This window comes from Pomacea canaliculata, linkage group LG4 (assembly GCF_003073045.1).
Source record: "Pomacea canaliculata isolate SZHN2017 linkage group LG4, ASM307304v1, whole genome shotgun sequence".
In the NCBI taxonomy this organism is placed as follows: domain Eukaryota; kingdom Metazoa; phylum Mollusca; class Gastropoda; order Architaenioglossa; family Ampullariidae; genus Pomacea; species Pomacea canaliculata.
The window spans coordinates 28,856,529-28,873,689 of NC_037593.1; the positions used below are offsets into that span (position 1 = coordinate 28,856,529).

The 17,161-nt window shown below is 42.0% G+C and overlaps 1 protein-coding gene across 1 annotated transcript; it reads left to right on the plus strand.

Annotated features, from left to right (window-relative positions):
• Nucleotides 1-2,068: 2,068 nt before the first annotated feature.
• Nucleotides 2,069-5,759, plus strand: LOC112563001. The gene is made up of 5 exons (XM_025236674.1): nt 2,069-2,167; nt 3,428-3,665; nt 3,981-4,328; nt 4,970-5,192; nt 5,370-5,759. The coding sequence occupies exons 2-4, from the start codon at nt 3,464-3,466 to the stop codon at nt 5,149-5,151; spliced, it is 732 nt and encodes a 243-aa protein (XP_025092459.1). The 5' UTR covers nt 2,069-2,167; nt 3,428-3,463; the 3' UTR covers nt 5,152-5,192; nt 5,370-5,759.
• The last annotated feature ends 11,402 nt before the right edge of the window (nt 5,760-17,161 follow it).

The window sequence follows — 17,161 nt, forward strand, 5'->3', positions numbered from 1 at the left end:
TACTGGGAAAATAATTTACGATTACAAGTACAAGGGGCCCGGAGAGGTCTTCTGTCCCGGGGCCCGGGCTGGCTCTCGGCGGCCCTGGATGTTAATATGAGATTTGTGACAATTTTCTCGAGAGTTTTTTCATTACGAGGGAAGCTGGTGCTATTGGCCGCATAATTTTGGATTGACTAGGATTAGGTTTGTTGGGGAGAATGAGGAAGTTGGAAAGTTTCCAGGGTGCTGGAATGTGGCCTGAGTCGAGAGAGAGTTGAAAGAGGTGTTGAAACACTCCGACAAACGGCACAACACAGTTGTGTAGGACACGCCCACAGATCCCATCAGCCCCTGCCACTTGTTGACCTATAGCGATTTCGTCTCACAGACCTCTGAAATAACTATGTCGGTGTCGGAGACAAGCGACTGTCAGAGTTCCCTAACTTTCTCGGAAAATTAATGGTTCTCAAAAACCAAAAAAAAAGTGCATAATAGTTATTCAAAACATTTGGCAAAGTCCAGATCATTTTCGCCATTGAGTTTGACTGGTTTCCTAGTGCAGTCCGTGTTCTGATTAACAGATACCATGCATTTGATCCCCTGCCAGGAATGTCAAAGGTCGCCGGCACAGTCACGTGACTCTATCTTGTCTTTATTCTTTTTTTTTCTCTCTCTCTCTTCTGATCACGTCCCTTACCTCTCTATCCACATATATTTTAGCAAAGGCATCACCGGTGAAATAAATACGGTTTTTTTCTTATTAAGTAGATGTTTCAAGCTCCTGGTTATCCACGGTTTGTTGTTTGAATGGTTTTACAAGGTATTACAGAATCAACACAGAGAGAAATGTAAGAGGAAAGTCAGTTCATCAAGGCAATCACAGGAGCTACAGAAAACATCCCACACTATCATAAACTCGAACCCTCTATGTGATGTATCAGCAGAAAATATTATTTTGCGCTCACCTAGGGAACCACGAGGTATTTCGTACTTGTTTCGAGTTCCATCAGTTCAAAGTTGACAAATACCTTGCCTCACCTTTTATTGTTGATGACTAACATTTCTTTAAAAATACATAGGCATATCCGTCAATCTTTGCTGATTTCATTCAATATGTGTACATTAATATCCATTGCGACAGCTTGTGAATGCGAGCACCAACACCGACCCAACCATCAAAACGCGTTACACGGACAATGGCCACCGCTCGTGGTTGTCCTCACAAAATACACATTATTACTCACCTCACAACAGAAACAAAGACATACTCTGAACAGACGACGAGAAGTTGTTCTTTATTGTCATTTAAAAGTAAAATTTATGTTCTTGATAATCCGTGAAATACTTTCAATTAAAAACGATGTTTGTGTCATCGCCCGCATCCCACCATCGGGAAGGTGTGTGTGTCGGTGCCTACGGAAAGCACAAACAAATGTGACTAGAGGACTTTTTCATCCCCTCAGTCTTTCTCATCTGCCTGCTATTTGTATTTACACTAAAGTACATTTCAACTGACCTGCACGTATTTAATGCTTCATTACTAAAACCTCGGACGAATAAAACTGCTTGCAGACGAGTTTACCTCGTTAGTGTCCTGAACGACGCCATTTTGCTTCTGATTAAACTGTCAAGGAGAGGTTGACGGAGTGACTTTGTCTGCTGGGATTTTAGTTTATTGGCACTATGTGGTGGGAAGTGAAGGTCGAGAATTTGTATCAAGAAAATAAAGACAGAAAAGTAACAAGGCGACAAATTTATTGCAAGTCTAATAATGACAAATATTTTTATCGCAGTAAATAAATGGATCGTCGTTGACCTCACTATAGCCCGGCTAGAGGAACATTTTATAATTATAAAATAAATTTTATAGCTACAGGTATAACATATATAACAACCCCCATCTTGTCGCCCCATATGACAACACACAAGCTTCAGAAGAGGCTGAGAATGGGTTTTAACAGAATAGTGCAGAGACAGCATCCAGAATCTTGGTTAATGGAGAGAAAGGTCGAGGTGGTCTGACCACAGTTTAGTGCAGAAAAGTTAAACTTCCTAGTCTGGTTTATGACCCACTGAATATGCATGACCTGCAGTTGAAAGCTCACCGGTGTGTGCATACTTACCTTCACTCACACGGTTGCAGTGCATCACAATATTGGTGAAGACAGCAGCCAGCATTGGTTTGGTAAGCTTTAATAGCTGCATACTATAACAATGTCAGTACAGAAAATATAGAGGTTGTTCTTCAGATTTTTTAATTTGTTTTAATTTTGGATCATTTGTGCCGATTTTGTGCCCTGTGCATGTCCGCATGTTCTATACCAGGCTGTAGGGGGAAGATGACATTAATTTTTTTTAACTTACTTTGCTTTTTTCTGGACGCTTTGGACATTGAAATCAGAGCGGGTGGGGACCTAATGGCTTAATCGGGTGTCGTGGGATCGAATTATGGTCCATCATAGTCTCTAGTCGGCGCTCTCGATGTCACACCTGTTTGTAGGACTGACCGTCGAGAGTTTTCGCCAGGTAGTCCGCTTTCCTTCTTTTTTTTATGCATTGTGACTTTTTGTCGACATGTATCTCGAGAACAAAACAGGGAAAATTCCCCCAAATGTTTGGATACAGTGTTTTGCGATGTGTTTATCCAGCCAGAAAAATTACACCTCACTAGACCGTTAATGATCGCACTTCACTTTTCCTACGCAGGCTTTTCTTTGTTTTGAGCAAGGGAATGGTGCATGTAGTGACTGAATGGTTGCGTGTGAATTGGACGAAACCAAAGGCGATCTGCAGCATAGCAAACTGCTGAGTTGATGACTTACTGACTATTTTATCAAATAACTTTATGTATAAAATCATGTAGGCCGCTTGCACTTGTGAGCGATGCTTCTCCTTTGATGTCTTAGTGGCATTGGCTGTTTACCTGGCTGTGATACAGGCAATGCAGTTTTTATCAACTTTCCTTTATTAACAATTATGACAGTATGTATAGAAGAATTATCTATTAAATATCACATATTCTACGATGGGAGTGTCAAGAAATCGCATGCAAATGACGACTGTCCTGTAGATGCGCTCGGTTAAACGGGCGACATGACCAACATGCCACCACCCACTCACCTGTAGCTCACGGGAGGTCAGAGGTTACGAGGCGTTAATTGTTCTCGCGACAAGACCTCGGTTAATTACTTTTGTGATTCTACACACAAAACTGAACATACAAAAGCAAGGAAACCATGCGATATGCTAGGGTTAGCAGAAGAACGACATGTCGCCTCTGCGTTTCTCATGTTCGATGCTCTTAAATGTTTTCAGAATAATCATCCACAAAAACACAGTTAAATAAATATATAAACTCTCGAACATATCATTACACTAGGAAAATAGCTAGGTTGATGGCATAATTCGTGAAGTAATGGATATTCAATATTATATAAACAAACAGTGTTTCATCAACACTATCCAAGTACATTTTGGAAAGATGCCAAGAGAAGGACGATATCCCAGTCTGCCCATCCTCTACACCAAGGGCAGCCATTTTGACGTGGGTTACATGACAGGAACTACGTTCGCTGACCGCATCCGGCGTTACTGGCACGACGATGAGAACCTGAGCCAGCCATCTCGTGCGTTGTACGAGTCACGTGACGGACGCGAGCTGTGTGACGTACTTCAAAAGAAAGGTGACCGCACACTTTCATTGCACCCTCCTGGTTTCTTGTGTCTGCTTCCTCGTCTCTTCTACGAAAGTCTTTTGAAGCCTTTCAACATCATATTTCTTAATCTTTGATGCTGGTCACCAGTAGCAGCTACCCCACCACCACCCACACTACAGCCCTACCCTCCCATCCTCATCATTAACTGCACGAAGTTTAATTTTAAGTCGTGAATATTCTGGATAACTAACTTCTAAAATGATAATCTGTAAAAAGTCTCTTTGCTTTCTCCGTCATCTCCGTAAAAAAACTGTTTTTTTCATTTTTTTATTGTAAAATCAGGAGAAGACAACTTTCCGCAGTACGCGGCTGAGATTCGCGGCCTTGCAGCAGGGGTTGGAGTGTCATACGAAGAAATGTTCTTTCAAAACTCAATTCTGGACATGATGTACATGGATGAGGGTGTTGTCCTGGACCTGCTAGGCAAGACGGTTCCTCTGACACGACTGCTAGAGCGCTGCAGCACCGTCCTCCTGAACAGACCCGACGTTAAGGTCATAGGTCACAACGAGGACGACTACACGGCACTGCAGCAATACGGTTACATGGTCTCCGCTGTTGTCGACGATCCTGACTTTCCTTCCATGCTACAGGGACAGGGAACCAACGGCTACGATAACAATAAAGAAGGTAAACAGTAAAAGTGGCTCGATCCCATCAGTCCAAAGTCACTTCACACAAGATTCACATAGGCCCGGTGGTCTTACTCAGCGCTTTGACTACTTAAGTGAATCATCATTCCATTAAAATGATTGTGGAAAGATTGGGTTATGTGTTAACTTTTACATCATTTGGTGCTTTTTGACACAATAAACCACTTTCAGCTCGCCAACCCTACGGTGAATTAGGTTTAAGTTTTTCTTTGAGCTAGTTTGTCTTAAAGTACTTAGCAAGGCCTTTAACGAATAAGCATACTCATTTCATTTCCTCACGTATTGACGTCGATCCAACTTTAGAATTTACTTGATTTAATTCCATGCAATTAACTTAATTAAAAAGCTTTCCTATTTATCATTCCCTTGCCTACCGAGTATATGTTGTCATTGGCACTGTCATGGATGTATGTGAATTCTTTTCTTGGAAATGTATGGTTGTTTTGGGTTTTTTTTACGAAATCAACCATTAGCTACAACCAGTCTAAAACTATATATTGGCAAATTTAGGTGTTTCTTAACACTGAAGCCAGAAACAGTCTCCTGTGGAACTCATTAAATCCGTTGTAAAGTTCTATCTGTTGAAAGGAACCAAAGCAATGGGGTCACATGTCACAGGTCTTTCTGAAGACAAATGCACATCCAGCAGAGTGCTACCCGGGAATGCTACCCGGCGTGGCCTTCAGCTTCAACGACCACGGGTTGGTTTTCTGTATCAACTCGCAGACCACCGACACCGTTTATTGCGGCGCTCCAAACGCTTGCATTACGCGCAGTCTTCTGGGCGCAGCTTCCGTTGAACAGTGTCGCCATCTACTGGAGAACAGACGGCGAGGTGGAGGTGTGTACAAGTCAATGGTCGTCCGTTACTGTCAACAGCCTCATTATGATCATTATAATGTAACAACGAATCTGTAAGTTAATTTCTTTTGAACTCTGACTTCTAGAATTCTAAGGCAAAATTTAAAATTAAATTAAATTAAATTAAATTAAAATGTAAGTTTCTTCGTGTCTGCAGGGAACTTGGGGTTCAGTGTCAACATTGCGGATGTGAAGTCTCCTGATGTTCTGTGGTCGGCTGAGGTCCAACCAGGTCTCCTTGGCAACAAAGTGCACATGCACCCTGTAGTGGAAGCCGCCTTTGGTGACATGGAGGACAAAGGCTGCTATTTTCAGACCAACACCTATCAGCATCTCTCTATCTCCAACAAGCTCTATTCCCATTTGCAGCGCCCTCTGGCGAGGAGCAGTCGCGCTAAAGAAATGTTTCCCTGCGCTGACGAGCACGACGTGCTCCGAGTGCTAGGAGACACTGAAATATACAACGACTTTGTCATTTTCCGTAGACCTACTAGCAAAGATAAGTTGACCACATGTACCACTGCCCTGTTTGACATCAAAGGGAAGCGACTGGACGTATATGTGGATAATCCAAAGAGTAGTCTACCTTTAATGTCACTGCCTATCCATGTCACCCAGTGAACACTCGATATCACACACACACATCCTTACACACAGAAACACATATCATTCTAGAGTTATATCAAATGTAGACAAAATGTCTGCTGTCACCAGGATGAAGAACACAAATTCGTTCCCTAGCAACGAAACAATGTATCACGGACATGTTGGTTTATTATGGCGCATATTAGTCAGATGAATTTCTCGTAACTTATCACAGAACTTTCCACCAAATACCGTCTATACCTTACACGAAGTAGGTAGAAATGAAACAATCCTTCAGGTTATTCCTCACCAGTCTTTGTAGTGATGTCAACGGTGTGGAATCCTATAAGGGTACAGCCATCATCTGCAACGATGGAAAAGTCCTCTATTCAGCTTAACAGCTTATTTATTATATTTTGACTTTTTTCTAAGGTTGATATGTATGTTGTACTGCTCTGCTGCTATTTTTCAAAGCGTTCTCTTTACATTTGTATTACTAATCAGTCTATTAATATTTGAATGATTTATTTGTATTTAGAAATTGTAAATTAATAAGAGGATTTTTTTCTTGTATAAACATATATGTCCCAAGTGTCTAAACATGTGCATACTTGCTTCCTGAATTACTTTTAACATGATTAACTGATGTGAAACAGTGAAAGTATTTGTTTACCGATGGCTATATCTTTCTGGCTGTTGTGGTGCACCCCTACCAACAAAAGAAATCAAGTAGCGCTGTGGTCACTATCCGCTAGTTCCACCCAGAACCAGAACAAGTCCTGATGACAGTCACGTGTCCGTAATTCTGACTTGACATCCTTCTGTGCGTCACCACGAAGGTCGGGTCAACTTTAGCGACCACGACGACGACCAAGGAGGTCAGTGCCAGTGCCCTCCATGTTCGTTCCATCCAGCATTAAAATTAAATCAACTGCAGCATCTGTGTCAAAGTTATTACTGCATCCAAACAGAACCAAATATTCACTGATAGTTATCTTAGGAGCATTTGTACATTTGTCTACATATACAATTTTGTAGGAGTTTCCTAAAAAATAATTAACATATTTACACTTCCAAAATATATGCTGAATATTTTCTTTTTCATCTCTGCAAAGGCCGCAGACATCATCTTGTAGACCCACTTGGAATAATATTACTTTTGTCTTCAAAGTTCTATGTGGCACGCTGATTTGAAACTATTTTAATTTAATATTTTTATATTAGCCCTTGCTTTAAATATAACCTGCCATTTAACATTTCTGTTTATTTTGTCATCCCATTTTAAGCAACAATATGGCATACATGCGTTAGATATCATTTTATCATAATATAGTCTTGCTGCTTTCTGTATTAATCGAATTATCCTTAGAGTTTTGTTGTTAAGGTAGAAGATAAATCTGTTTTATTCATTTTATTTAAGTTTATATATGTTTTATGGCGGGCCTTTATGCAACCATTAAAAGAGACAAAGTTAATGTTAACATCATATTTATTTTTAACAGCTTTACAAATGTATCATAGCTTCTTCAAAAGAGAGTCTGTCATCTTCCATGCTTAGTTCTGTATCATCTGCTTATTGTACTATTTTACTTTCAGAGTTGTGAATTTTTATAACCCTTTATATATTTGTTTTTCCTTCTTATAATAGCTGGAAATAATGCGAACAAAATGAATAAATAAGGAGAGGTGATGTCCCTCTGCCTGCATCCTCTACAAAAATTTAGTTTGTTTCTCATGAGCAGTGAGAAAGTGTAAACACTATTTTTGATAAAATTGTCTTGAATGTGTGTGTGTGTGAAGGAGAGAGAAAGGGACTTAGATACAGAGAGACCGAAATAAAGAGAGAGTGAAATTCTTAGAGACATTTTGTGAAATTATTATCATCTGAATAATATTGATACAATCGAACTTATAATCCACCACTGACAGTCCATTGCAATACATTTAGTCTACATTTTGACCAGTAGAAAATTCCTCAAAGCAGCATCTACTCTGCGTGCGTGTGAGTGGAATAGTTCTGTTTCTACTGAAAACAAATATGTCCGCTGAAAAATATTCTTTTGTTGATTGGTGTCTGTCCTACTTTCTCAGTCTGTGTTCATTGTTCCGTGTGTGTATTATTGTTAACAAAAGATAAACACCAGCCAGTGAAAGTTGTTCGTCAGACCAGTTCATGTCACATGCTGACAGGCATGAGCTTCAAGTGCTCAGTTTTTTTTAATTATTTATATGGTTTATTTAGCAGGAAAGTGCTTCCACCTTGCTGCCATTTCGCACTATGAGGGGAGAGGGGGAGGGGGAGGAAACCGGATTACCTGGAGAAAACCCCCGAGTGTCCCGAGACGAGATCTGAACCCTGAGCCGCTGACTGCAGTTGTAACAAGCGAGTGTCTTAACCACTACACCACCAGGCGCCCCGAGTTACAGTTTTATGCCAGTGTTACCTCCCCTCTCCCACAGCTTGCGATATTCTGGTCCTTTTGTCCTGGTCTACCACACAACGGCTCTCATGGTTGTCAAGTTGTAGTTCGATAGAAAATGTTGAATGTTTTGTTGAAAATAAATTATGGATGAGGCCATGGCCGTCCTTAGTGTAAAGTGTGATGTCTAAACTATAGGGACAACCATCTGAACTCTTCCTGCCAAACAATTTTTTTTTAATTCATGGCAAATGCAAGAATATAAGTGTTTCTACAAGACAGCTAATCCTCACTGTTTTGGTGACAGACGCAAACCATTGCGCCACCAGACTGTCCCTTACGATTATCAAGGAGAAAAACATCAAACAGCAATTTAAAAAGTCACTTTCAAACGTAAATTAATTAAATAAAAATATATTTTTCACTGTAGTTGACAAACGTTCTGTGGCCTATCTGTGCTAAACACACGATTGCGAGTCCAAGGAGTCCAAGTGGACTTTAATTGTATGTAATTCTCAGGGTGATATCAAACCCACTGTTACACTGCAATAATCTACAGGTACTTTTACATCGGTGGGACGATGTGTCCTGTGCTGTCCTTGCGAGTGCACGTTGACTTTCGGGGTGAAGGACGAAAGACTCTCGATTCACGAGGAAATAAAGTTACACAAGCATATTAACCTAATAACCTTAATTACATGAAGAAAATGTGTTACGATGACGTCATTGATAATGACAATGGTGAGGAAGATGAAATAAAGTTCGAACTGACAAACTAGGACATGTAAGAATGACTGACTTAATGTAATATTCAATAACAGAAAATGTAAGCTTAAAGGCCGAAGTCGAAATGGGCGTGTTTTCAAATGGTTTCGCCCGTGCGAGGGAAGGTAGGAGTACACGGGGTCAGTACCGGCGGTCAGTCTTCCCTAATTGCTACCCAGTTGGCCCCGAGGCAAAGTTGGAGATCGCAAGCGTTAAACCGTCTTTTCAGCTGAGTACTTGGTGTGGCGGTGAGAAAGCTGAAGTGAAACGGGTTGCAACTGAACATACTGTCAGGGTTAGGGTTTTGTCCTAGCCAGACAAAGTGAGGCGAAACGGCTTCTATCTGAACATAGCTGTCTTCCTTACATCTTCTTACTCATAAGAGGGGATAAAATATTTATACTTTCAGTTCATTCCTCCTGGATGACTGACCTAAAGTACACCTCGGGTTTGAGTGCAATGTTCGAACTTTTACAAATGGATAACAATTCACGACTGCAACATAGTGCCCCACATCTTTTCTCTCTTATCTAGACACCAGACCATTGGGAGGTCATCGTCTGCTTGGTCTTCCTGAGTCCAACAAAACGAGAACTGGACTGACTTGGATAAGACTTGTATATATCAAAAGGGTTAGGACCAGTTTAGCACCCTTGTTTGTTTGTGTGTCTCCCCTTGTGAGAGAGAGGGACAGGAAAGGAGACAAAGGCAAACAACCCAAATAACACAAACAAAAATGGCAATGGAATTTTAAACTTCGGTTTTTAGTTCTCTCGTTTAGTTTTGCCTTTTTTTTTATTCCCATTTGTGACCGACATACGGCACTCCATCTGGTTTGGTACAGTGTTCGTACTTTTTGAACGACGAAAGTGGGCATCACGTCAGCGCCTGTGCACAGCACCCATTCACACACTTCTCCAAAGCGGTTTTTCTAACTTTCGTATGCGTCTGTTCCTTCCAGAGTCCATCCCGGATAACAAAGTCTAGCATTTTTCTACCTTGTGTAATCTATTCCGAATACTCGATTTTGACGGACAAGCCGCCCCCTTCGCCGATGAACTCTACGTCGCGAGCTCCTGATGTTATGCAAGTTGGTGCTTTGGAAAGCAGTGTGGACTCATTCAGGCAGAGAGCGTTAGATGTATATATAAGCTCTCTGATTCAGTGTGCCGCACGGATCAGTGTGATGACAGATGCACGGCACGCTTGTCGGAAAAAATTCGTTCACACTGATCATGTTACTTTAGGACTGTCGACTCACAAGGTTGTAACCTCCGTAGAGCATATCACAAGAGGAACGACGTGTGCACTCCGCGGCACGAGGCAGTGGATGTGAGAGGAGTACTGCAAGTATGAATGAGTCAGGCGTAATTAGGAAATTCAGAACACGTTCTGGTACAGATCGTAACGTGACGATAAAATAAGTTAGTAAAAAAGTAAGGTGGTGTTAGGAACATCAACGAGGGAAGTTGGCACGTCGCTAAGAGTATCGAAAGCTGGGTCCATGAAAAAACTGGCGCAAGTTAGTAGAGTCAACATCGCAGACGTGGCCAGTTCCTCAGCTCAGCGACAAGAGCGGCGGCAAGATCATGTGTAGGTGTCTTTGGATATTTTATAGATCATTGCGATGGCGAGCAGCCTTTTGAGACTTAGGCACTTTGTTGGATGGATTGTAATTACACATTTCCAAAACATCCATGACAAGATTGTACCAAGGCTCACCTTGCATGCAATCGCTTCTATTGGTATACCATCCTCTAATGGGGTGGCTGACTGGCATCCTGCTGCTGTCAAGCTTGCTGCTGAGCGACTTTGTTTCTACTGCACGGCCATGTTTGATATATAATGGTGATCATCCTGAGGATACTAGAGCTGTCTATGTGACCATTTTATGTTGAAAGTTGTTTTAATATATATGGGTGCATGTACTGCCTAAGCGTGTTCATATAAAAACCCGATCTGCACTATGACGGGATGCCCGTCGTGGTGATGGAGGTCTCGCTGTTTTAGACTGGACGGGTGAACATGTGATAGACTCTAGCTTCCAATTACACAAAGCAAGTGTACAGCACCAATCGTGAGACAGCTTGACTAACGCACTTTAAAAAGAAAACTTATAATTTAGTAGAGGATATCTGGAGATGTATCACTGAACAATACAAATTTGATTCCGAACATTAGAGTAGAAACACATAATTGAAGCAGACAGTAGTTTTTCTGATGAAGAATTGGAAATGAATAATATTATTTGAATAAAGATCCAACCATCATTGATAAATTGACAATCGATATGGGGATAATTTACCATCGATATTGCACTTCAAAACGGAAATTATTCTATGACCACGTACAACTCCACACGGACACATGTATTGTCTTTACCATAGACATGTTGATTCCAGTCTAAAACTGCAAGACCCACTCTATTTTATAGCTGATTTTTTTATCTTGTTCACTTTACGTTTTTTGTATTCGTGTGTATATCAATGTTTGGTATATCGTGAGTAATTGTTAGTGGTTAAATTTTTGGTGCTTCCATTTTACTGGTGATTTTGCTTTTGTTAGTGTATTCATCTGTATCACAGTGCCTCCAGCCATTTGATTTTGTTTGAAATTCAGTTGTTTTTTATTTGTCGTGTCATTTGAGCTGTTTCATCTTCTCTCCTTTGAATATCTATGGTTTTGTCTTTGTTTGGTGGAGATATACATTCAGTCCGAACCTCTGACAGGTTGGGGGCCTGGTAGCGGTGGAGTGAACGGGTGGTGTGGGGTGGGAGAGGCGTGTGTGGTGTATTCAGTTGGAAACTTTTATCTACTCGCTTTTCTGACAGCCACACAAGTACTGGTTCAGCAGAATCAGAAAGACATATGCAGTTGCTAGGGTTAGAGCCGTGGTGACAGTAGGTTCTCATAGAAGTCGTTTCGCCTCAACGATCAGACCCTGCGGCAAGTTACAATGGTCGGATGGTGAGGAAGAAGTTTTATTGCCAGGCTACTCGGCGTGCCTGTGATGTCACGCCGCCTTTTGTTTGTTACGGTAGTAATTGGAGGACGACTGGCCGCTTAGCAGTCCGCACCGCGTGTACTCCTACCTTCCCTCCACGGGCGATACCACTCACTTCACTCAGACGGAAACTTCGTCCTTTAGTAATAACAACTGTCTGCTTATCATTAACAGAGATAATGATCATTATAAATGCTATAAGCTATACGAAAAGTCATGTACTTTTATTGACCTCTTGACCTTAACAAATGCCTGTAAAAATAAATTGAGATAAGAGCAAGGTTGAGGGCACGGAATCCTGCATTATCTCCATCCGGGTTATTTTGCACGTGTCCCTGAAACCAGTTCACGCTACCAGTGAGGAGGGCGCCGTAGGCAAGGGGACAACCGTTTCAGGGTAAGTGGAATGGAACCTTGGATTTCTTTCAAGGAGGGTCGTGTATTCCCTATAGTTATTTAGAACCTAAGTAAGAAACAGGACGGAAGCGCGCACACAGATGCGGAAAGGGCAAAAACGCCGAAGGCAAGAGAACGATTAGGCAGAAAGGTAATTGTGTTGTTAAGGGCGATGGTTCTTGACATCTCGAAGTTAGCAGTCTTTACAAAGATGCATGCGAGTTTGTAAGAGGGTTGGCGTAGTAACAGTTGTTAGATAGCAAGTGTTGAGCTCCCATTTTGTTATTGCCAGGCGGAATTACCACTCCCGAGCTTTAGGATTTATCTCCTACTCGTGGGTTAGGTGGTTCCGTAGAACTGATCGGGAATGCCGGGCTTGTTCTGACTTTAGTGTAGGAGAGAACCAGACTTGGTCGAGGTATCTGCACCACTAGAGTGGACTAGGACATAGCAAATTCGTTACATTACTTCGGAATGTGTCTACTTAGGGTTCGCTGATGGTCTGTCTCTTATTATTGCACGACTTGTTGTTGGACTTTGCGCGTATCTTGGGGAACTATATGCTGTTGTGAAACTATTTTTGATCTGGGGAGAGTGTGGACTTGGTATGCAATGAGTATGATTACCATACAGTGGGTCATCTCATGAGGTCTGAAACCGAGTCGTGCTAGGAGATCCTTGCTTAATCATGTGACCTTATGCCTTTCTGAATTTATTATGTTATTATCGTGTATCTTTGCAAGGTTTTAGCTGTTTTATAGAAGAATGGCACGAGAAGGACGAGCTCTTGACTCTGCCCATACTGTGGTGTATCGGGCGAGAAAGCTCGATTTTGCGTTCTGTTCACGCGAACAGATCGCAGTCCGACGAGCCGGCATCCGAGGTGGTTTGTGGTTTACATGCACACATGACGAGGACGGGCGAGCCAGGACAGTCCGGGCAGAGTTCTACGGGGAGCACAGAGGGTTCGCCAGCGGGTGTGCATGTTGCTCGAAAAATAGTGATGCGCGCACTCACTTTCAAGACATCCTCCTCCCCTCCTTTTCTCTCGTTCCTCTCTCTGAGTACTATGGTCCCGCAATTCCCACTCGTAGCATTATGTTCTACTTCATCTTTCTCTTGCACTTTCGTATTGGATCTGAAGCAATAGACACAGTTCTCCTAAATTCGAATCCCTCCGTCAATGCTTTTTATGGATTGATTCCGCTGGAGGGGAGAGAGTGAACTTTCTCAGTTATTGCTGCCCGGAACATGTGCGATGGCATTGTCCTGATGGGTGGGATGTCATACGGGAGACAGTGTTCCGTCGCACTGAACCTCTACTTTCACATGTTTGGGCACTTGCCTCCGCCGGCGTCTCGGGCATGTGACCTCCATGACATAGTACCCCAATACTTGTCCAACTCAGATGAAACGCTGCGAGCACGTGTACCTTCCTGAAACAGGCCAGAGGTCAAATTTTCAGTGAGTTCAGCAAGACGAAGGTACTCCAATGGGCATGCGTGCCACCTAGTAAGCGCCTTGCGAGACTGCCTCTCGGCTGTTGGTTAGTGACGACCCCGATATGCCCTACAAGACCGCCTGTCGGAAATAATTCCGACGATGACAATCAACGAAAGGAGGAGCGAGTATGATCACAGTTACTGTGGCTTTGCGCTTCAGTCGTGAGAGGAGAGGACTTCGGGTATCTCAGGTTGCGAGCTGATACGAGGTTGGTAATAATTTCCCTTCGTCTATGATGCCCAGACGCCACTGCTTAATAGCGAAAAGTGTAAGGGATTGAGCATCGAGTGTCATGGTAACACTGTCACTGTAACTTATTACAACTTTAACCTTTCATAGCAAGCCTTTAGAGTTATGACTGATTAGTATTCATTTGAGGAGTTACGTAGATTTATTTTTAATTTATTTTTATTCTGCTAATAGTGTCTGTATGCTGTGATGACTGGCAATTAAACGTTTCGCGAAATAGAGCGCACGTCCCGTAACTCTCATTAATCAGTTTATCCTAAGGGCAACAAATCTGAATGTCCCGTACATCTCTAAGTTATTCTGCTTATATGTTTTTAAAAGGCTGCGTTTAAGGTATATGTTTATTTATTATTTATCTTATTTAGGATATCGATTATGACTTAAATAGAGAAGTTTTCGATTCGATTCACTGCGAGCCGACTAATCAAATTGAGCGACTATACTTCAAACTCGTTGTTCCCAGACAGGAATGTTCGGAAGAATTACACGTCATACCCAGTGTCTGATCACCGATGCACATAATAAAGACTGCTTGTAGCCACGCCTAGATTGAATGGGATACTATAGGGGATCTTACTCTTTGTTTTTATATTTCAATGAAATTGCGCGCTGTTTGTTGTGAGCGTGGAGATAGAGAGGATTATACGTCTGGAATGTAGTTTCGTTAGGTACATTGTGACAGATTGTAGAAAAATTCTTCTTCAGCTAGGTTTCATGGAAGAGTTCTCCAACTTTCAAGCAGGTGGAGGGTTATCAAGCAGTGCATATGCGCACCCGTTTGAGTGGAATTACGTACCCCGGCGTGGCTGATCAGTTGTGTGTACGGGATCAGACCGGGTCTCGTGTGATTATACTACGCAGGCTCGTGGACAGCGTCCTTGCCATGTCTCCAAGCGCGCTTGTCTTGAGCGCAGTCTTACTTGCGCGCAGCTCCGATTTTGTATATCTAGTTTTTTGTCTCTGCCGTGCATGCTGGGGAGAACAGTCCGTAGTGAGAGTGGAGGATAGCCATTTTGGTGACGAATTGTCATCCACTTTAATGTAGTCTAGAGCATTAATACGTTAAGTATGTTGACATAGTCCGGTCTTTTTAATGTTGGCTCATCGTCCTGGGAGAACACTGCTGTCAATAAAATCATAAATAAATGAATTAAAAAAAAGAAAAATAATTTAAAAAACTATTTTATAATTTAATCTTCTTAATATCAGACAATCACTCGCGAAATCCACCTGAATCACAAAAATAGTAACTTCATTATTTGTTTTATACACTTTTTGTACACACATTATAACATGTGTGATAATTGTATCCTACAGACCTATTTAGCCCGGACTTTTAATCTTGTATTTTATGTTGATGTCATCAGGGAAACGAAGGTCTAAGTGGCTCAAACATGCTGATATAAGAAATTTCGGCTGAGTTTTGTTGTGGCTGGAAGGATACACTCCATGTCTCTCATCGCAGACGATGGGTGTTAAAGAGGGTCGTACAATGCAACCCTGTAGGGAACCAACCCCTGGTGACTTGAAGTAACGGAAGCTGTTACTTCCAGACCTACAGAATTCTACTAGCATGCTCCTTCCAACTTCGAAAAAGTTCCTCCTGCCCTTGGCTGCGCGTCCCTGCGCAGGAGTAGCCGTGCAAAGGTTGCTCCACCCTCCGTTGTCTGAGCGCACGTGCTGCGAAGTGCTTGGAGATCACGCGAGTGAAGACGCACGGTTTTTCATTTCCGCATGAGCACAGCAGCACCCATGTCGGTCATATCTCTGCCAAGTCCTGTTTGACATCGAACAAGCGAGCGGGATGTGATCTTGATTTTAGATCCAAAGAATGGCTTACCTTTGATATCCCTCCCTATCCAAGCTACTTTGTGAATACACGCTTGTACACACCAGCACCGGTCTACCAGAGCAGAATATCAACATCTGCGAATGTCTTGACATGAGGTGTAACCACAGTCCGAATATAATGTGAGCGGACTCTTATCAATGGATTATTTCATTGTCTTTCTCAGTGGAAAAGCGCAGAAATAATTCCTATACCGACGGGGTAACAATTTTGGACAGAAACAGTAGATCTGCCCCAATGTAGTAGGGGGATTACATAATCCGTTTAAGAGGGCGTTGCAAGATTATTTTTCTGGAAGAGTCCAAAATAGACAGCTTAAATAATGAATTAGCTTCCCAAAATCAGAATATTTAGGCGTTGCTTGGAAACGTTTCTTGGAAGATCTAGGTTCTTCCCTCAGACATGCCAGTGAGAAAGAAAGCAGTGAATTATAATAGCTAATGTTAGGTTAATTAAAAGCGTATGATTTATAAAATTCTAGATCCAGATGGAGCGACATAACGGACTTGCAGGACCCCGTCTCCCTCCTCACCCACGGAGTCGCCCGAACCAAAAAAAGATTGAACCGCTTATCAACAAAAAGTATTTGGAGTGGTTCTGTTTATTTAACTTGGTCCTTATATCTTCGTTATTTCTGGGATAAAATCTTTCCAAAAATGAACTTTCGATAAGACAACACGCGAAACTACATTGTTTTCTGTTGTATCGAGCGTGGATAATGTTAATTTTAAATACAGCTAATCTCCAAATTGATACTATAATTATGTGTTGAACTTTTCAAAGATAATGCCGCTCTCATTAACATCGCATTCTCACCCTTGCCATAGATAATCGGCAGGTTGAAGGGGGAATAATTACTTTCTACACTGAAGAGTCCTGTAGTCCTGTGCCAGTAGTGGTTTTGGGCTGACAGCTCACGCACGACATATAGGATCTTAGTCACCACACGTGTGTACTCAGTCGCAAATGCTAGTCATCTTCTCTCGAAGCAGATGCACAAATGAGAGAAATGGTCAGGATGTCCGAGTAATTTCTCATATGTTTGTCACCCTCCAGTTTCTTTTTGTTATTGTCCCGTGCTCGTCTTGCTATCTCACTATCAATGTGCCCTCAACCCTGATGGTGTTTCTGGTTTGTTTCCTTTGTTGTGTGCATTGTTAGCTATTTCTTCTCTCGTC

Bases quoted from the DNA above. Each gene is read 5' to 3' on its own strand.
- LOC112563001 (XM_025236674.1), top strand. From the start codon at position 3,464: ATGCCAAGAGAAGGACGATATCCCAGTCTGCCCATCCTCTACACCAAG. The intron at 3,666-3,980 runs GTGACCGCACAC...TTGTAAAATCAG, and splicing joins TGACGTACTTCAAAAGAAAG to GAGAAGACAACTTTCCGCAG. The intron at 4,329-4,969 runs GTAAACAGTAAA...CACATGTCACAG, and splicing joins CTACGATAACAATAAAGAAG to GTCTTTCTGAAGACAAATGC.